The following is a 20,474-nucleotide window of genomic DNA, read 5'->3' as shown; positions in this document are numbered from 1 at the left end:
CTGTAAATTTAGGGGAGCAAGATATAGTGTGATAAAGCACCTTTGTACCACAATAATTGCATTCATATTAGGTAGTTGTGCTGATTTAACTATTTTGGTTTAAAAAAAATTTGCAACCCTAACTGAAATAGTTAAATTGGTGTAAAAACTGTGTGTGGACTAGGCCTAAGATTTAGAACAAAACAAAAATGATAGCATTATAAAAATAATTGTCTTGTTTTATCTTTGATCATATTGCTCATCCACTTGATATCAAAACTCCACCTTTGGAAGGAGGGTATAGTTTGGCTCAATATACTCGCATTTTCATGGGTTTGTGTTTTTTACAATGCATATGTCTGCATTTGGTTAGTGTATATCAATAGTGTCTGATCATGAATACATTTATATTTGGGAAGTGTATATCATTAAACATCTAACTTTATAGGCTGCATGTGTGTGCACACATGGGAAAACTGTATTACCTGCATGTGTGTGATGCACCTGTACACGTGTGTGTTCACTGGGATGTATGAAGTGTGAGAGTCAAGGAGGAGGCATCTGTGTGTACTTCGCAAAGTGTCCATCGTTAGGCACACGGGTTTGCATGATGCACGGGTGTATGTATGCATTGGGTCCACAAGCCTGCATTGTTCTATGCTGTGACGCGGGTACACGGCATATATGGGTATGGATTCCCGAGCGCGTGGACGGTGCAGCGTGTAGCTCTCTCAGGCGCGATGCAGCATGCGGCCCCTGCAGACGCTGTGCTCCAGTCACTCTGCAAAGCGAGTCTCTGATCGCCACCCTGGGCGAAGGGCTAGAAAGTGCGGAAGAGGAAAGCCGGCTCTGCGTCCTCCGGACTAGCTCGGAATGAGCCGCTGCTGTGATGTGCAAGATGTCTTTCAAGGTAAGCTTTGCTCACTGCACTGCCGAGCTGGGGAGATCCCATCCCGCCCTCCTCCTTTTGCTGCCGCTGCCATGTCCCGTTAGCACTGCAGATGCTGTGGCTTTAGCAGGCCTGGCTGATCGGCTGCAGTCCGACTCTGCCTCTGCTTCTCTGCATACGGCCTCGGCTCTTGTTTCCCTCTGCCATGGATATATTTCCTCCCCACGACCTTCCCTCTGCAGCCGATGGTCCTGGGGGGTAATGGGCACAGCTGCAATTGTATTTCACAATATGTTGATCTTCCTGTATATGAAGCAAGGGGGAGGGGGTGGTTAAAGTCTAAATCTATGTGGACTTTGGTGAGTCATTATGAGATTAAGTTGAGTATGGGATAACTCGTGAACATAATGGGTGCAGATTGTTAGGGGTAGTAGTGGAGTGTGGAGGAGAACAGCTATACTTAATACAGAGCACAAGAAAGGGGGCATAACGCAGGAACTAACTTTAGATTTTTCCACCTACAAATCTATAAGCTATCAGGTCTGTTTTACATTATATCTCTTTAGTTTTTTTATTCTTTGTCACAAAAGCCCCTCTCTTTATGAAACTCTCCATAGTATTTGTTTAAAGGAAAACTGGGATTGTTTGACCTCAAGGGAAACAAGAAGTAACTCTGTAGGTTTATGGGATACATAAATCTTATTATTTTAGGTGTTAATGGAACTAACATTTTGTCTAGAAATTAAATTTATTAACTTAATATTTATATATAAACTATAGAGCTAAGTTAGTCTATACATTTGCTTTAGGACAGTCAGAATATACACATGTATATTGTGTATATATTTGTAATCTTAAAACCCTTACCTGTCATTGAATTTTAAAACAGATAATTTTAAAAACTGAATTTACTTTTCCCCAGCTTTGCCATTTTTTACAATCTGCATTCCACTCAGTTAGTTAAATTAGACTGGTTAGTCTCATTTTCTGTTTCTAGTCAGTTTCACTTTTGTGACCAATGTTAAAACAATGATGTTTTAATTGGGTTCCCATATCCCAGTGGAATGTTTATATTTAAAACCCTGAGTAGGCCTTGTTCAGAATCATCTCAGTAGAAACATGCATGAGGAAGGATCGCAAGATCTGTCCCTTATACCTGATCTCACAAAAGAAAACCCTAGATCCAAAAAGGAGATTAATAAGGACCAATAAGAAAGGAGGAAAGCAAGAAGCAATTTATAGATAACATTGGTGAACATTTACTCTGGAGATATAGCTCCTGGCTAGTTGTGCAATTTTCATATCATTTACCTCTTCTTCACCTATTGATTGCCAGCTCAGCACCAATTCTTTGCTTTGCATTGCTTTGATTATTTGTTGTCATTTCCCCTCTTTCCTGTAAATCTCTTTATTTGCTCCATTGTCTCCTACTCTCCACACTAACTGCAGCACCTGCCCTTTCTTCCGTATTGCCTTTCTGCAGCTCCACTGTATTATTTTAATTGTGATAGTGCTTGAAATGTGCAGGGTTCCAGACACAGTTCCTACCCTGAAGAGCATACCCTTTCTTACAATGCTGTTCACCCTTATTCTCACCCGTGAAAACTCCATGGTCACGTCCCTTCAGCCTTCTGTTGTCCTCAAAACCCTTCATCTTACCTCCCTCTACTCTGTTTCCATTATTCTTCTTATCCTTCTGCTAATTCATCTCCTCCTTTCTGGCCTCACAGATATTCATCTCATTTACCCCTTTCTCTGTCTCTCATTCTCCTGGATGCTGGTAACAGCTGTTCTACATAATTCCAGTCCTGTATACCAACATTCTCCTATCTCAGCCAGTCCTGCCTCTTGCCCTACCCCGCAGACTTTGCTCCTCTAACCTTGTTCCTGTCAGCTGCCTCTCACATGCCCTACTTCCCTTTTCCTGCCCCCTCTGGGATTTTTACTCTAGCTCGCTGCCTGACTAATATAACTCTTGCAAATTCCTTCTCCCCACCCTTCCCTGGCTATGTCTGTAGCTGCCCTGTTTTATGGTGTTCTCTCCTTCTCCCATTTCCCTGCCCAGAAGGCTGCAGTGCCTCCTCTCTTTGGCTGTAATCTGTCTCCCTCCTCCTCTTCCGTCTCCGCCTATGAATTACACATGATTTTGATTTTCTTGTCCATATAATATTTCATATGATTGTCTTCTTTTCTCTGAGCAGCTCCTCTGCACTTTTGCATGCGTAAGTCCTCTTCTGCATCTCCACCTACCACCCTCCTCTCTTCTTGGGATATTATACATCTCTACCCTGCTATAACGCTGTCCTCGGGAGCCAAATAATCTTACCATGTTATAGGTGAAACCGCGTTATATCGAACTTGCTTTGATCCGCTGGAGTGCGCAGCCCCGCCCCCCCGGAGCACTGCTTTACTGCGTTATATCCGAATTCATGTTACACCTCTACCTCGATATAACGCTGTCCTCGGGAGCCAAAAAATCTTACTGCGTTATAGGTGAAACCGCGTTATATTGAACTTGCTTTGATCCACCGGAATGCGCAGCCCCGCTCCCCCAGAGCACTGCTTTACCGCGTTATATCCGAATTCGTGTTATATCGGGTTGCGCTATATTGGGGTAGAGGTGTATATCGAGTCGCGTTATATCAGGGTAGAGATGTACATGTATTTAGGGGCCACATTGACAGTATCCACAAAGTCCTCGACTCCCTTCTTCACACTCCCACCTTTCATTGTATCCTCCTTGATCCAAGTCTCCAGCTCTACTTCTTGAATCCCTCAACCAACCCCCTAGCATCTAGTGGGCCTGATTCAGAGGCAATTGAAGGAAAAGGGAGATTTTCCATTGACTACTTTGGGCACTGAATCAGGCCCAGTCTGGTTAGATCCCTTTCTAATCTTCTCCTTCTCTCATCTTCAACCGCTCTCTGTCCTCTGGCTCTTTCTCTCCATCTTCAAGGACACTGTTGTTTCCATAACTAAGAAACACACCCTCTCTATTCAGCTGTCACCCCATCTGTCTCCTCTCAGGACAAACAGCAAGTCAGAGATAGAGCAAGGAATTGAACCCTAGAGTTATAGAATGTAAAAAGTATTATCATTATTTTTCTTCTAGCTACCACTAAGCTGATACATAAAATTATATTATTTTACTTTTTTCCTTCACTGCCATCGAGAAATGGACTGTCTGATCTAGAAAATATCCATGTGTTTTCTCTTTTTGAAGAAGTGCTTATGATGGGTGCCAGTTTAAAATGTATACAGTACCCTATATCACCCTTAAAGTTTACTGAAAGTATACTTGATAAAAAATATCAGCACAGCCATAGTTTAGAATAATGTTTTAAAACATCTTGATGAAGTAAAGGAGAGCAAATCATATCCTGGTGCTAGAACAAATGACATATTGAAATAAATATATCACATTTTCACCAAAGCTGTCAGCTGATAGCTTTTCCATTATTATATTCTGTCTCACAATTGTCAATGTTAGGGATTAGTTGTATACTTTAAAGATTCTTTTTTCTAGGTTTTAACTAACTTTATAAATATGTCACAATTTTATCTCACATCTCTTGTAAGTTAGTAGTACCAAAACAATAAAAAGAATAAAACCAATTGTTCAAGTCAGATATTTTTTGTGCTGCACCTAGCACAATGGAGTCCAGGTCCTTGACTGGGGCTCCTAGGTGCTGTGGTCATACAAATAAATAATAAAGATAGGACTGAGTCAGGAACTGAGCAATAATGATCAAAGCCTATGGCATTTCCTGGAGATTAAAGATCAGTGGGGAGGAGTTCATTGCTCAAGGGTCATTAAATCCAGCTGGTCAATAATCCCAAAATAAAGCCCTGCTGCTCTAAAGTTACTATTGCCCTATAATCTGAAAATGAAAATAAAAACCATAGATGTATAGACAGGGTGGATAAAAAATTTTTTAAAAATCTGATTTTTTTTAATTGGATTTTTTTTGATAAAATGCTTTTTGAGGAAAAAACCTATCTAAAGATAGTTTTAATTAAGATACATTATAGTTCAAAGATCTCTCATCATGGAATAGGGATTATAAATTCTAATTCTATAGTATGAGACAATATATTCATGTAATGTTTAAGAAAAGTTTTGTAAATGAGTTCCAATAGTTCATGGATTAGGGACCCAATTTTATGGGGTTCCACAGGCTTCTGTATTGATTATTTAGGTTAATCTTTCTATCTACCCAGTGGGACTCAGTGCTCAGTCTGGAAGATACCATCAGAAATGCTTAGTTTTGCAGTTCTCAAACTGTGGATTTGTGTCTCCAGAGATAACATGCTTGTTAACAGCAAAAATGTTTTAAAATAAATTAATATATAGAGGTGAGAAATAACAGACCTCAACTCCATTGTCCCTCTGCAAATTTGTGTACACAGAGTCAATCCCTTACCTCTCTCTAAAAGTGCAAAGTTTCAAAAAGTTCAATGAATAGAAGATTATTGGGGGCGGAATAGATCTAGACAAGGAGAAGAAGTCTGGAGATAAATGTGAGAAGAGAGGGACATATGCTTGTTTTGTTAAAACATAATATGTTTGCTGTTGAAGAAAAAAAAATCCAGAATACTTAACGTTATTGTTTTAGTTAAATAAAACAATTTAAATGTCTATCTGGTGATGTTCTCCTCCTAATACAGCCTGGCAAGAAAATCCTCCAAATATTAATGATTAACCTGTTGAATTGGAGATCACTGTTTAAAAATGTATAGTGTGTACCTTCTAAAAATGAAACCTACATCTATCTCTGAGTTGTGAAGAATATGTATTAAGGTTATAACAACAAACAAGAATGCACTTTTACATAGAAAATCATGATTAAATCGAGTCTTCCTGACTAGTGATTTAAATCAAATCCACTCTGTGTATAGATCTTTGTTTTTTAACTTGGTTGTGTAATTCCAGTTGGTATGTACAGTGTATTTTGATAGGATTAATGTCCTGTTCACTGGCCAGGTTGCTTGAATCTTCTCTGTACATTCCATTCAGCTTAGAACATAAAATAGCAAATATTTTTTCTCATCTGATTGTTACATGGTTGATGCTCTCTCTAGGTCAGTGGTCCCCAAATTTTTTACCTCGCACCTCCCTTTACCCCTGTCTGCACCCCTTCCCATTGTGGTTCGGAGCTGGGGCTGGGAACAAGGCCACGGTTGGGGCTGAGGCTGGAATTGCAGCTGGGCTGGGAGCCAGAGGCTGGGGCCACAAATGGGGGCAGGTCTGTGGCTTGGAGCGGGACCACAGCCGGACTTGGGAGCAGAGTCATGGCCGGGTCATGATTGGTGCCTGTGGCTGTGGCTGTGGCTGGGAGCGGGAGCAGAGCTGGGGGCAGAGCGGGGCTGGGTGATGCTCCCTCCCCACCTCGGATGGGGGCTGGGCTGGGCCCCGCCATGCCCTCCCAAACATTCCTCCACACCCCCTTAGAGGGCTGCACCCCACGGTTTGGGGACCACTGCTCTAGGTGTATTGCATACTTAGCTTTTGCAAGGAATATCTGGCTATACAGCATGAGGAGAGGAAAGTGCATTGCTAGCAGGGCAGCTCCAACCTGAGGCTGGGAAGCAGTGCTTTGAAAAGCCAGATTCATGGCCTTGGTACATTTGACAATGCTACCATGGCTTGGATCTGATTCAGAAGGCATAGGGAAGTTTTTGCTGGAGGGTTAGTGCAGGATTTATTCCCTAGCAGGGCCGGGGAAACTGTTCACGGGCAGAAGGAATGAGGAATTTCATGAACCACAAGGTTAAATGCTCTGGGTTTGATTCTTCTCTCAGACTGGTTTTACATTGGCACAACTCCTTTGATTTTGTTGGAGTTATTCCTGACTTACATCAGTGTAAGTGAACAGAGAGTTAGGCTCTCTAACTCCTTCTGCTCAGTCTCTGAATCCTGATTCCAGATCCTAGCTAATTCATAAAGGCCCTGCTGTAGAAGTCAGGCACAGTAGTATGGAGTCAGACAGCCATTATGAGTGGTGAGAAGACTGTGGCAGGTGAAAGAGTCTTCTTATAACAAGCACATACTGCAAGCCCCAAAAGACTTTCAAAACATTTAGGGTCAGAGTGAGATGATAAAACTAATCCAAGGAGTATTGTCCATCAACACTGAACTCCCTTCCAGAGAAGCTGAGAATGATTACAAACCATATCACCTTCAGGACAAAATGTCAGGCCCCACCTTTTGCAATAAATTTTCCATAAACATCATAACAACAACAGTGTTCTAAAAAACTAACTAACTAGATGTCTTCCTCTGTTTAGTAGGTAGGAGAGAAACAGGCAAGATGGATCAACTGATGGTGTAGGTCACCTGGCTGGATTTATGTAAAATTGTCCAACGGCACAAGTGCGGTAAGAATAGATAGACCATCCCTCTTCACCAATGGCTAGCAGGGCAGGCTAAGACTGTTAGTAGTTTTGAGCCAGACTCTGATTCCAGCCGGTGTCAATGTGGAGTTAGTTGATTGTAACCAAGATCAGAAAACCTAGCCTATTGTGCCAATTTCTATGCTCCTTCCCTGCCTCCTGCCATCCATCTCTTGCTATGTAAAAGTTCAAACCACTTTATGAAGTGTCTTGTGATTTATGAAACTTCTCATGCAGTTACCAATTGTCCTAGTTGCTAACAGCTATAAAAATAGCTGTCAGAGGGTAGCTGGCCTTCTGAGATCTTTTCTTAAACACTTCAGCCATCAAAACAACAATGTTAAGACAACATAACAGAAACATTAAAAAACGTCAAAAACAGAGACCATACTCGTGCAAGACAGCACAACCCTTCTCTTCCTTCCAACGTCAGGTTTTCTCTTGAGAAGAGAGCCTCAACACTAGACACATAATGTATTTGGAGAACAGGGCAAGTCTTTAAAGTCCAATCTAAGCAGAAGTCAGCGATGACCAGTTGTTATTGCTCAATTCCATAACAGGTGCTGCATTCCTCCATAGAGAGTCCGTTACATATGCTGAAAATTCTACTTCTGGTGTCCTTCCAAAATGTGGACACAAACACAGCTCCTTGATACACAGAAATGAGTTCCTCCATGGAAAACAAAAAACAGAGAAAAAGGAAAACAACCAATCTACAGCAATAGCAAAATCCTCAGTCATTACGTAATATTGATACTGCATACCCCTGACATACTAATTAATCAACCATACTCTTGGTCCAACATAATTTTCCCCTCCCTATACAATAATCTTTTCAATTCCCACCATATCATGAGCAAAAACACATTCCAGCATCCTCTTACTCCTTCACAATTTTGTCCTGAACTTACTCCCAAAGGCCTCTGGGCCTATGCACTGGGCTCCTCCCCCACCTTGAGAGGAGAGAGGCCCAACACAAACTCAAACCATGTTAAACTTGGATGTGCCTCCATCACTTCCTCTCCTTCTCCTTTCTGCATGTCTCAATACCACCAGCTCCTGCTCGACTTTGTGTATCAACTCCTCCGGGGAAGCCCATGTCACCTCACACCTTGCCTTCCAGAGGAACGTACATAGGGCTACACTGATGAGATAGAGGGCCTTCCCCTCTTATGTCCTAAAATAATTGGCACTTTCAGCACCCTTGCTAATCCCACCTGCACCTTCTGAGCCCACGGGCATTCCTCCAACAGATGCTCCTGGACCCCCACCCCTGAAGACAGCTATTGCCTAGGACATAGCTGGTCTTGTTTTTGCAAGATTTTCCATACTACCCGCATACTCACTTTACCATGGTAAAGCCTGCAGGCCATCTCTTTATAGTTAAAGGGGACCTTCCGCGTCCGTAGAAGTCTCAAAGCACCCAAAATGACCGTATCATCTGGGCAACCGGCCAACTGCAAGAGCTCATATACCTGAGCCTCCAACACCTGCTGATACTCCCCTGTCTTGTCTGTCCTCTCCTCACCTCTTCTTAGCATATCCTGCATATCCGTAAGAACTGGAGCACTCCAAAAACGTATTCAGGGAGCTGGTTCTGCCTCCTCATCTGACTTCTCCATCCTTGCCATGGCTTTACAAGCTTTCTTTCCCACCATCCCTCTGCTGATGGCACTGAACCCAGACTGGAATCATATGCTGAATGTGACCTCATTGGTTACTTAAGACCAGCTGCATCCTTTGCAGATAAAAATGCAAATTTAAGGTCTTAAAAAAGTATCATTGGGTGTCTCATCCCCAAGCCTCAGTGTTCCACCCCTTGACAGACCAGAGACCTCTTAATGAATGAATACATCTTCTGTCCCCACAAGAAGAGAAAAAAACAACCCTATCACTCTGCCCATCAACTGTGCCAAGAGCAGCATGTACACTCTGGTCAAATAAAGGAAGAGCGGAAGCAGGTACAGATGTATCACTCACACTCTGTACAACATGGAGGGTGCATGCCAGCTCCTCCATCGCTCCACCACCCACTCCCCCATCTCCAGGGCACTTTCCCAATTCCAGCTCACAGTCGCTCCTTCCAAGCAGAACTCTGCCCCCAAGATCTTCAATACATCTTCCTGCTGTCTACACTGCAGCCTTTCCAAAGGGGGGGAATGCTGGATCATTGCCATATTTGTTCCCCTTATCCCCCACCCATAATGCCGTACTCTGTCAAATTTAACTTGGTCCCTGACACTTGCTCATACCGCTGGAGATATGTCATCAGCCTGTAATTTTCCTCATGGTTCACAGGTGGGACTGATATCAGCCAAGGGAAATCAACATGGTCCTGCCCCCACTGCCACTCCACCATCCACTTCCAACAGCCTAACAAGGGGATCCACCAAGAACACATAGCACAATGGACTCAAAGGAAAGCCCTGCCTCACCCCAGACCTCAGCAGGATAGCCTTCTGCCCTAGCCAACCATTAACCAAAGGGTGCCTGACCGCCTCCTTGTACATCTGCAGCCAAGAGGTGAAGGTACTCAGGATCCCATGGTGCTGTGGCACATTCCACAGATATTCACACTGCACTTGATCAGTGGCCTTGTTTTGATCCAGGGAATAAATGTACCCTTGCCAGGCACCTTCTGCCCCTGCCTCAAACACCTCCAGAAGATCTCACTGTGAGTCTGCTAGCAGCCTATCCTTGACTGCACTGGCCTGGCTGGCTGGATTCAGTTTTGGAGCCACCTTACCAAGCTGTTTCAGGAGTGCCCTTGCTAAGATCTTATAATCTGTATTCAAGAGGGTGAGAGGTCACCAGTTTTCTAACAGCATCCTGTCCCCTCTCTCCCCTTTGCTCAGCAAGATCAACAAACCCTCATGAAATGATCTCTCCAACTCCCTCCTACCCAGCACCTGATTAAACATGTCCGTCAACACCTAAGCAAAAACCACTGGGAAAGTCCGATAAAATTCACTTGTCAGCCCATCTCTGCCTGGGGACATCTCTTTCTTTAAAGCTTGAGTAGCTTCCAAAGCTTTCTGACACTGAATAGGGCTGCACAAACCTTCTGCCCGGTGCCCACGCTTTCCCATCCCTCTGTACTGATGTCTGCTGTTGTTGCCCTACTCCCCCAAATAACTTGGCATAATAAACCTGGATCACATCCAGCATCTCCTCTGGGTCTCTGGTATACCTTCTTTCTATGTTTCTCAGACCCAACATGTCCCAAGCCTCCTTCCTCTCCTTTCTATAGGCAAAAATCTGGTGCTAATTGGTCTTCACTCTTGCAGCAGCTACTTTTTCCCTTTAATTTCTTAACTCTGACATGAAGGCTCCTGATATTCTGCTCCCCATTCTTGAGATTATCACTCTTACCCCTGACTTCTGACTCCTCTTGCTAGTATTGTTGTTTCCTGCGTTAACCAATCCTCAATCAATTTAAAAGAAACTGTATTGTTTCTAAATAGAACTGTTCCTTTCTTTATGTCTGCAGCGGTTAAAGAAACAACCACCACACACTGCCAATGCCCTTTACCTCGTACTGTCCCACAGTGCTTCCAAAAACTCTCCATCAGAGAGTTGTTAAAAAAGCAGAGGTCAACCTCCCTCGACCCTGGCAGCTGAATAGCCATTAGGAGGTCCGAAGGCGCAAACCCCATGCCTTTCAATATAAGTTTCTGTATTAAGAGATCTCTTTCTGGCATTGGTGGTGGTAGGGAAATGTATCAAAAATGGACCACACACCTCCATGCCTACCTCCAATTAGTTGTCCCTGTACCCATACTTCCCTTCCCCCACCCCCATACTCTCAAACTCGGCTTCCTGTCCTAACTGTTGGCCACCATCCCTTCCTCTCAATCGCTTCAAGGTCTCTGCATAAGATAACACCAACCACACAGCACCTCACTTAGTAGCAGCAAATGCAGCATCTGATTGCAACCCCTTAGCTGTCATTGTCCTTTTCCATGCTAAGGGCCTCAGCTCCTCAGAAGACCCAGACAGTTCCTTGCTCTGCTGCGTTCATACCACACCGACCTTTGCAGCTGTCCCACTATCCCGGAGAGCCCGAGCAATAGAATTGCCTGCATTAGCCCTGTCTTCCTGAGTCCTCAATTTTTTAGTAATCCTCCCCTTTTGCTTGGGAAACTCTTGTTTCCTAATCAGGCAGATTATCCTGTTAGTCCAGTAGATCCACCTTCTCCAATCCCACTCCTTCCTCTGCCTACACTTCTATATCCACTCTGGTTCATTCCAACTCGCTCACTTTCCTCTACTCTATATCCACATCTCTCCTCAGTGCAGCTCTCAATCCAAGCGCCGTATGAGCAGTGACTGCCTTCACCACCAGCTCCATACTAAGCTTTCCTCTAGTCACCAGTGACTCACCAGGCACCTGGGATGCTGCTCACTGCACCCCAGGCCTCTGTTGTTCCTCTGGCACTGTGAACTGCTCTGCCACTGCCATGCCTGCTGCTTCCTCTGTCATTCACATCAGCTGTTACTGCCAGTTCTCGTGACTCACTCTCCACCACCAGGGATGAGAGGGGGGGCCCCAGCTTGTGTCCCTATCCTCCCTCCACACTCCCCGCTCTGCCTGGTTCCGTTGCTCTTCCTGCTCCACTGTGGAATTTGCTACAGCCACCATGTTCAATGAAGCCCACCCAGATCCTGTGGCTGTTACTGCCGTACAGCTCTTTACCTTCGACCAGGTCTTTTCCCCAACCTCTTCAAACTATGGGCCTTCTGAATCACAACATCCTCCCCTGTCCTCTAACCTGCTCACTGCTCTCAGAAGTCTTCTGGTTTACTAGTTGTAAGAATTCCTCCTGGTAGGGCAGGCTCCCCAGAGAAGCCCTTCTCCCCACCCACAGACTCAAGAGACAGGTAGGCCCCTTCTCTCCTGGCTCAGCCCTCCTGGACTGTCCCAAACTGCTCTCCATACCCTTCTCTTTGTGCCCTTGCACTACTACAACTCCTCCCAAAACCTTCTTCTGTCCTCTTCCCTTCTTCTTCCTCCTCTTTCTCTTTCTTCCCTTCCCTTGAATGAGAGCCTTGCAGCCTTTCCTGCAAAGCCCCTGGGTTTCCACCCTAGAGCTGCAGAGCCTCCTGACTCAACAGCCACCTTGCTCCTCTCACTCACATCCATAGCTGGCCCTCTGAAGGAGTCAGGGGCTCAGCCTACCTCTGACAGACCCCACAAGGGGGAAATGAGGCAACTCAGGTTCTCCTGGGAATAGTTAACTCACAGAGTAATGTGAGTGCAGTGTAGTTGTAGCTGTGTTGATCCTAGGTGGGTGAGGTAATATCTTTTATTGGATCAACTTCTGTTGATGAGAGAGACAAGCTGAAGAAGTTTCAGAGTAGCAGCCGTGTTAGTCTGTATCCACAAAAAGAACGGGAGTACTTGTGGCAACTTAGAGAGTTGGTAAGACAACTCCCACCTGTTCATGCTCTCTGTGTGTGTGTGTATATGTATCTCTTCAATATATGTTCCATTCTATGCATCCGAAGAAGTGGGATGTAGCCCACAAAAGTTTATGCTCAAATAAATTTGTTAGTCTCTAAGCTGAAGAAGGGCTCTGTGTGGCTTAAAAGCTTGTCTCTCTCACTAAGGAAGTTGGTCCATTAAAAGAAATTACCTCATCTACCTTATCTCGCTGAGTAATTTGGAGGCAATTAATTAGACAGGGAAGTACTTGGGCATGCTAAAAGGCTAAGGACCTCAGTTAGAGGGAGATTCCTGAGGAGGGGAGTTTCCAGAGAGCCTGAACCAAGCAAAAGCTGTGTCCTAGGGTAGAGAGCCTGAATTAGGTGGAAGCCAGGCTCGCAGGGAGATTGAGCTAGGCGGAATCTATGCTTCTGAGCAAAGGAGCCTGAGCCAAGAAGCTGTGTTCCTAGGGAAGGAAGCCTGGATAAGCAGAGGATAAACTCCTAGAGCAAAGAGCCTAAAGCAGGAGCCTGGAAGGAATGCTTTTGGAGAGGGGAGAACCCTGGTGGGAGAGTGACAGTAGGCACACAGCCCAGCCAACCCCATTAGTATTTGGAGTGGTCCTTGAGAAACCTCCATGGACTATGATGTCAGAGGAAGACTCCACCCAGGCAGCATCAGGAGACCTGAGGCATGAGCAATTAGAGGAAGTACCTGGATGGAGATGAATACTGAACTCAGGACAGCTGACAGTGAGTGCCTCAGCTCGGAAGGTGTGGTGTGTGGCTGTGTTAAACAAAGCAGAGCCTCTGGGGGAAGTGCTCTCGAATACCCAAAGCTGGTTTGGACTTGTTTATACTCTGGGTGGAGGGAAATCAAGGCAGGACTCACCCGCAGTGCTGCACCCAATCATAAGGTGGTTACCAAGGTGACTTTCCACTCCTTTACAAGCTAGTACTAAACTAATTAAATACTTTGAGTGTGACAGATCCAGGACACTCAACTAGTGAGCTTATGTCTGCAGGATTTTGTGCAGGAAAGAAAACTGAATGGGAGCTATGATGTGGTTTTCTGTTTAAATAGCCTCCTATCACTGAGCACTCTCAGCAGCACTAATCTGCCATTGCTTTGCTCAAATGTCTTTGCTGCCTTCTGCATGGACTTGTTACAGTGACCAGGAATTAATGGGTAGTCTGTACCCTCTCTCCCCATGCAAGGCAGTGATAATTTGGCCCTTGACATGGGGTGTCCTTGAGATACTGGCTGTGTTCCTACGATTGAGGCCCAGGGAGATCATTACTGTAAAGTGATGTCTATCTGTACTTTAACTGTTCAGCTGTACTAGCTATATTGTGTAGCTGTCATAAACATACAGCTAAGGGTAGCATAAAATCCCTCTTTACCCTGTAAAGGGTTAAGAAGCTCAGATAATCTGGGCGACACCTGACCAAAAGGACCAATAAGGGGAGAAGATACTTTCAAATCTGTGGGGGAAGGTTTTGGTCTGTGTCTCTTGGAGCCAGCCAAGAAACCAGGCAGGAGAATTATATCTTCTTAAGTATATCTGAACTAAGCATCTAGTCTTGCAGAAATAGTAAGTAATAGCAGAAAAGAAATGCGTTAGATTACCTTTTGTTTTAGCTTGTGAATTTTCCCTGTGCTAAGAGGGAGGTTTATCCCTGTTTTTGTAACTTTAAGGTTTTGCCTAGAGGAGAAATCCTCTGAGTTCTTGAGTCTTTTGTTATTCTGTAAAGTACTTACCATCCTGATTTTACAGAGGTGATTCTTTTACCTTTTCTTTAATTAAAATTCTTCTTTTAAGAACCTGATTGATTTTTCATTGCTCTTAAGATCCAAGGGTTTGGGTCTGTGTTCACCTGTATCAATTGGTGAGGATATTATTCTCAAGCCTCCTCAGGAAAGGGGGTGTAGGGGTTTGGGGGGATATTTGGGGAAGGTAGGGCTCCAAGTGGCCCTCCCTAAATGTTTGTTTAAATCACTTGGTGGTGGCAGCGATACTAAGGCTAAAAAGGAATTTGTGCCTTGGGAAAGTTTTTAACCTAAGCTGGTAAAAATAAGCTTAGGGGGTCTTTCATGCGGGTCCCCACATCTGTACCCCAGAGTTCAGAGTGGGGAAGGAACCCTGACAGTAGCATCCCTATTTTGCTGTTGTAAAGCAACATCCTGGGCAGATATATGTCTAATAAATGCTATTCTAGCTCTCTTAAATATGAGGGCATCATATTTAAGGGGCATCATCTCAAAGACATATCACATGCAAGAGAATCTGTGTCTTAGGTGCACATCTGTCAGGCCCCACTAGCTGAGTAGAGAAGAGAGTGTTTGAAACATAGATTGTATTCAAGACAAATTGGGGAATTTTTTCTGAGCCAGGTGTCCTTGTGAGACTCAGACCGAATACATGCTGCCTGAATATGATCTTGAAGCATCAGTGGGAGGGGTTTGTATATGAAAATTAGCTTTTTCAATTTTTAAAATCACCTAGTGTGAAGAGAGACTCATTTTAAGTGTCAATTTTGTAAGGTTTCAAATTCAGCTTACAGCCCTGTAAATATTCCTGACTTCAATACACACAACTGGGATTTTTTAAGTTAATTTGTTTTTAAGTGAGATATTAATGTTAAAGATGACAATTGATAAAAGCCCACACAATCCCTCTCCCCACTGATGTTTAACCATGCTTGGAAAGGGTTGCTCAGTTTGTACTTTAATGAGTGCCCCAGACACAGACCATTGAAATGTGGGATATGCTAATATGATGTATTTCAGTATATTGTCATCATGTTTCCTGCATTGCTCCTCTTTGACGCCAATATCACTTCCTCTCTTCTTTGTCTTTTTCACACCCCTCTCTTTGTCCCCCTTCTTTTCCATCCCTTTTTATCCACTGTAGTTTCTCCTCCCTCTTTTCCCTTTCCTGTGTCCCTGCTGTTTCCCCATCACCTTTCTATCTAGTATTGCCTCTCTCTTTTGTGGAATGGTAGCATTTGTCATGCAGCTCCCATACTGCTAAGTTTACTCTTCTCCACACCCCCTGTCCTGCGCACAGTTGACAGCAGAGTGCTAATTAAGGGGAGCAGGCAAACCCAGTAGTCTGGGAGTTACGTGACCAGCATGTTTCACGTCTTGGGACTTGTAGGTAGCAGGGAAGGAGGTGGCCAGGAAACTGGCTGAAAACCAGGGAGTCCCACAATGGGACATTTGAGTTGTATGGTTGAGTCTCCATGATGATCCAGGCTTTGGCTTCTCTGCTGAGACTGTCAATATGGGTACCAGTTGTCACTGTTGGTCACACTTAGTTGTGATGTGGACTCCTTTTCACTGGGAACTGACTGAGATCACCAACTCACATTACCTAGGCCACCAAGAGTCAACCGAGTATAATGACTTTCAGTCAGTACTGACATGGGACAGATTGGAAACAAGATAGGGCAATTTATAGAGGCCAAGATTTCTAACAAAGCAAAGTAACCCTCTTGCCCCAACCTGGTTATAAAAGAATGACACACTAGTTTGAACTGAGAGCATGTGATATTTGTACTTGCTCTGAAACAGATTTCAATCCTTTTTGTATTAACAGAGGGAAACACCGCTCGCAAATGCTGCATTCTGGGCTGCAAGGAAAGGAAACCTGGCTCTTCTTCAGCTGTTGTTGAACAGTGGGCGAGTAGATGTGGACTGCAGAGACAGCGTAGGCCCTCAATACGTGCATGCCAAGAACATATGCTTTACATCACTTTACACAGCTTTAAACACTTTACTACGGTCATTTGAGTGTCTTATGTTGCTTAAGCAAGATTTAAAACCTTTAGCAGCCATGAAAGCAATTTACAAAGCTGAGTTGTAACAACATGATGAATTATATCAATAGCAGGTTTTAGAGTGCTCACAAATTTCTTAACCCCATCCAAAACCGATCTGTTAATTCTTTCTTTCTTGCACTGATTTTGCACTAGTGTAAATAATTCATAAGGTGCAGGGCAATGCAGAATCAGGCTTAATAAGATTTCCTAGTGAAGATAAGCCTGCAAATATGTATGTGATTCTTTTCTCCATGGATGGTCATAACTTCTATTGGCATCAGTGGGAATTAGATATGAAATTAGAGATGAGCTGAAATCAAAAATGCCCTGTGTCCTGTTGCTTCTGCACAGAATATACATACAAGGAGTGGGCTGTATTTGGATTTCCGAAAAGGCAGGGAAAAACAAGGTTAAGACATTACTTGAATAGAACAGGTACTTTGTGCTTAGTTAAAAATGTGAGCTGTTGAGAGACACTGCCATACTGGACGACTTTAGTGCCACTCTGGTTTATAACAAACCTAGCCAACATTGCTCACCTTGAAAATAGCTTAGGGGGAGATTTTCAATAGCACAAAAGGGAGTTAGGTACTTAACTCCCATTGACCTTAAGTGAAAGTTGGACCTTACTGCCCTTTTGCCTTTCAGAATCTCTCATGTTGTACTTTAGGGATCAGTCCTGTGTGTGTTATTCCCAAGTAGAATTTTGCATGTGGAAGGATGGTGAGATCAGGGTGAGAGTCAAACTGGAAACAGATGGAATGTGAAGAAATCGGAACTATTATTGGTTAATTATTTTTTATCAAATTGGTGCTTAATTTTGATCCAGGTTTATGCAAAACACTGAGAATTTGGCTTGTTAACTCGATTAGGCCTTTGTTTATTATAACAGAACTACAAGTTTTCTAGACTAAAATATTTTAATGTGATGTAGGCTACATGCTCTTTCACTAGTAAAGTCTCACATTCACAAGCACAATCAGTGCATACATTTTTCAGAAGGAGGGTGAATTTCATCCCTATGCAAATGGCCTCGGCACAACACGTACACCCCTCTTGCATTCCACAAGGCTTTAATTGGTGCATTGAGCTTGTGTGGGTGTCCTTTGCACAGGGTTGAATTCTACCCACAAAGCAGATTTCTGGATATGGAAGTATATTTGATATAATTTCAAACACTACAGCATTTGAGACAGTGTGATCTGGTGGTTAATGCAGGAATTAGGCATCAGGACAACTAGGGTCCTATTCCTGACTTTCTCTGACCTTGCTGTGTGACATTGGGCAATACCATTCACTTCTATGTCTCAGTTTCCTCCCCTATGAAGTAGGGTAATGATGCTAATCTATTTTTGCAAGGCTCTTTGAGATTCCCTGACAAAAAATCGTATATAAGTGAAAGGTATTATTGATTATTACGTATTTATTAATAGGGACCATAACATGAGATCATTGCATAGTAATTATACCCTGTTTGGGGTACACTGTTAAACTCTGATCCTGCAATTGGCTCAGTGCAGGGGGCACCTTGTTGCAGGATTGGGCTTAGCACTGAAGGCAAGTGTGTGAATGTTACTGTAACTAGTTTTATTTATTTATTTGATTCTTTACTTTTCAAAGGATTTTCAGTGGCAAATTTTTTAATCTATTTTTTTAAAGTAATTTGTTGCCCCACAATTATATGTACAGAAATAAGAGGGGAGAACAGTTTTTGTTCTCTGGGGAAATTATAATCCGTTATCATAAGTGTCCCCCCCCAGTTACGCTGAGAAGTTGTTGTCTGATTTATTATTAGAGTTAATAGTCTAACATACTGATTTGTTTTTCCTTATGCCCAGCTTGGCACAACAGCTCTGATGGTAGCTTCTCACTATGGTCACACAGAATGTGTGCGGGAATTGGTGTTACAAGGAGCAGATATCAATCTGCAGAGAGAGGTAAGAAACATTCTGCATTTAAAAAAGAGATTGAAAAAGCAAGCATTACTGATTGGAGTGATAGAAACCATAGAGGAGTATTACCAATCGCTTATCTGTTTGTTGCTATCCAGTATAAGTACAAACAATCTCTATTTGCTAGGTTCTCCTGAGAATACGTAGGATTCAGATTTCTGGAATTTTAAATTGAAAAATGAGGTGCAGGATCTACTTTTATAAATAATCCATCAAGAGTTTCTAGTGCACCCAATTTGTGTGGACCAGTTTCATCCCTACTGTAACCCCATTGACGCCAAGGATGCATTGACCATTATAGTCATTGACGCAGTAACATGCAGATTTCAGAAAGTGATTAATAAGGAGAGGTCGCTTACCATTAAATTATAGAGGCTAGCCATTAAAATGGCTTTGGCAGAGTTACCCCAGGAATTATTCTGGCCCAGTGTGCTTTGTAATATGTTCATCTCAGTTGGCAGCAATAGATTCTATCACACATCTAAATCAAACCTTACTTTGTGAGGACACAGTTGCCTTCAGTTTGTTTGTAGAACATTAATTATAACTTTAAGTCAGGATTGGCTTTTGTGCACATCCCTCCAGTAGCAGCATCTATAGTCATTCTGATTTGTGGGCTGTCTAGACATACAGCAAAATTGCTCTGTTGGCAAATGGTCCTGAGAGAATATAATTTAACAAGAGTTTGCAGTAATGTTGGCTGACTGTAGAATACAGTGATAGCTCAAAATAATGGCACTGTTCTCTGCACTGTAATGATAAGTGTATAGTATACATTTGTAACCTCTCTTGGTTACATGGAATTAAGACATAAATCCCCTGCTGACATCTGGAAATTATTGCCTCAACGAATGTAACAGTCGATGATATCAGTTTTCTGGAATTGATTTAACTGGTATAAAATTGCTTTAATAGTGATTACGGGTAGACTTTCAATAAGGCCCCAATCCAGCAAAGCACTTAGCACAAGCTGCTGCAAAAGCAACACCAAAAGGACAGTCTGAACTCGTTTTTGTGCATCACTTTGGATATGTTAACTGGGAAAGGCAGCAAATAAAGAAACAGAAAGGAACAGAACCCCTCAAAGGGCAAAATTCACGCTTGTGCACAGAGTTCCTGTGGTGACAGGAATACAGGAAGTTTAGCTGAAGTTTAAACCCTGCATTAAAGACTTAGGCCCTTATCTTGCAAATAGATCCACATACTCAGACTTGTATTCTTGCAATCCTATTGGAGTCAGTGGGACGCCGCATAGGAGGAAGGGTCCATACATGTGGATCTGTTTTGCAAGACTGGACCCTTGGATGGTACACTGGGCCTTGTAAAGGCCTTCTGCACTGGAGTGAATTTCCACATGTAGCTCCCTTTTTCCTGCCTCTCCAGATGAAATAAGAAAGCCACAAACGAGGAAGGCAAGAGTTTCTGGGGATAATGATGCTAACCTTCCTTTGTAAAGTGCTTTTGAAATCTACTGATGAAAAGTGCTATATAACTGATATACCAGGGTACAATCCAGACTAATGAGCTGCTGTGTCACCCCTGCCCTTCAACCTTGGGTGCCTTACAATGCTTTGCTGAATGAGCTCCCACCTGGATGGGTCACAAACAGCCTTCCAGCGTGCAAGACACACCCTGTGTGTAACTGCAGTCTGCCAGCCACATTTGGGTTACACTCTGCCTCTCACCAGCCTTTGTTATACTGCAGGGTGACCCCAACACACCCCCAGTCCCAGATTTCCCCCCAGACATGTATATTCTGTACCACCCAGCTCTCTCCTGGACAGTACAAAATATTTTAAGTCCATTATTCCTTTAAGGGAACAATATGCCAGCTTATTATTATGAATAGTTATTCAGACACTTCAATTTAAACACACTGGATTAAAGTGTAAAACAAGTTTATTAAGAGAGATTTTAAGTGAGTGCAAGTCATGAGGAATCAATGTCAGAAATGGTTACAAGAAAAATAAAGATAAGACGCAAAAAGAACAGGAGTACTTGGGGCACCTTAG

At 43.2% G+C, this 20,474-nt stretch overlaps 1 protein-coding gene across 2 annotated transcripts in view; it reads left to right on the top strand.

The window, feature by feature from the left end:
- Positions 1-653: 653 nt before the first annotated feature.
- Positions 654-20,474, top strand: part of ANKRD29 (ankyrin repeat domain 29) — a 46,767-nt gene continuing 26,946 nt past the window's right edge. Inside the window, exons 1-3 of one of the 2 annotated variants that reach the window (XM_024202660.2) lie at positions 654-889; positions 16,288-16,398; positions 18,349-18,447. In XM_024202660.2, the coding sequence (XP_024058428.2) occupies positions 869-889; positions 16,288-16,398; positions 18,349-18,447 (231 nt within the window). In that variant the 5' untranslated portion in view covers positions 654-868. The remainder of the gene's footprint in view (positions 890-16,287; positions 16,399-18,348; positions 18,448-20,474) is intronic. The other variant, XM_026661633.1, reaches the window with a different exon arrangement.

Source organism: Terrapene carolina, unplaced genomic scaffold (assembly GCF_002925995.2).
Source record: "Terrapene carolina triunguis isolate 2854851 unplaced genomic scaffold, T_m_triunguis-2.0 Scaffold58, whole genome shotgun sequence".
Classification (NCBI taxonomy): Eukaryota; Metazoa; Chordata; order Testudines; family Emydidae; genus Terrapene; species Terrapene triunguis.
The sequence above is the reverse complement of the archived record's forward strand: the minus strand, read 5'-3'. Positions and strand labels throughout refer to the sequence as shown.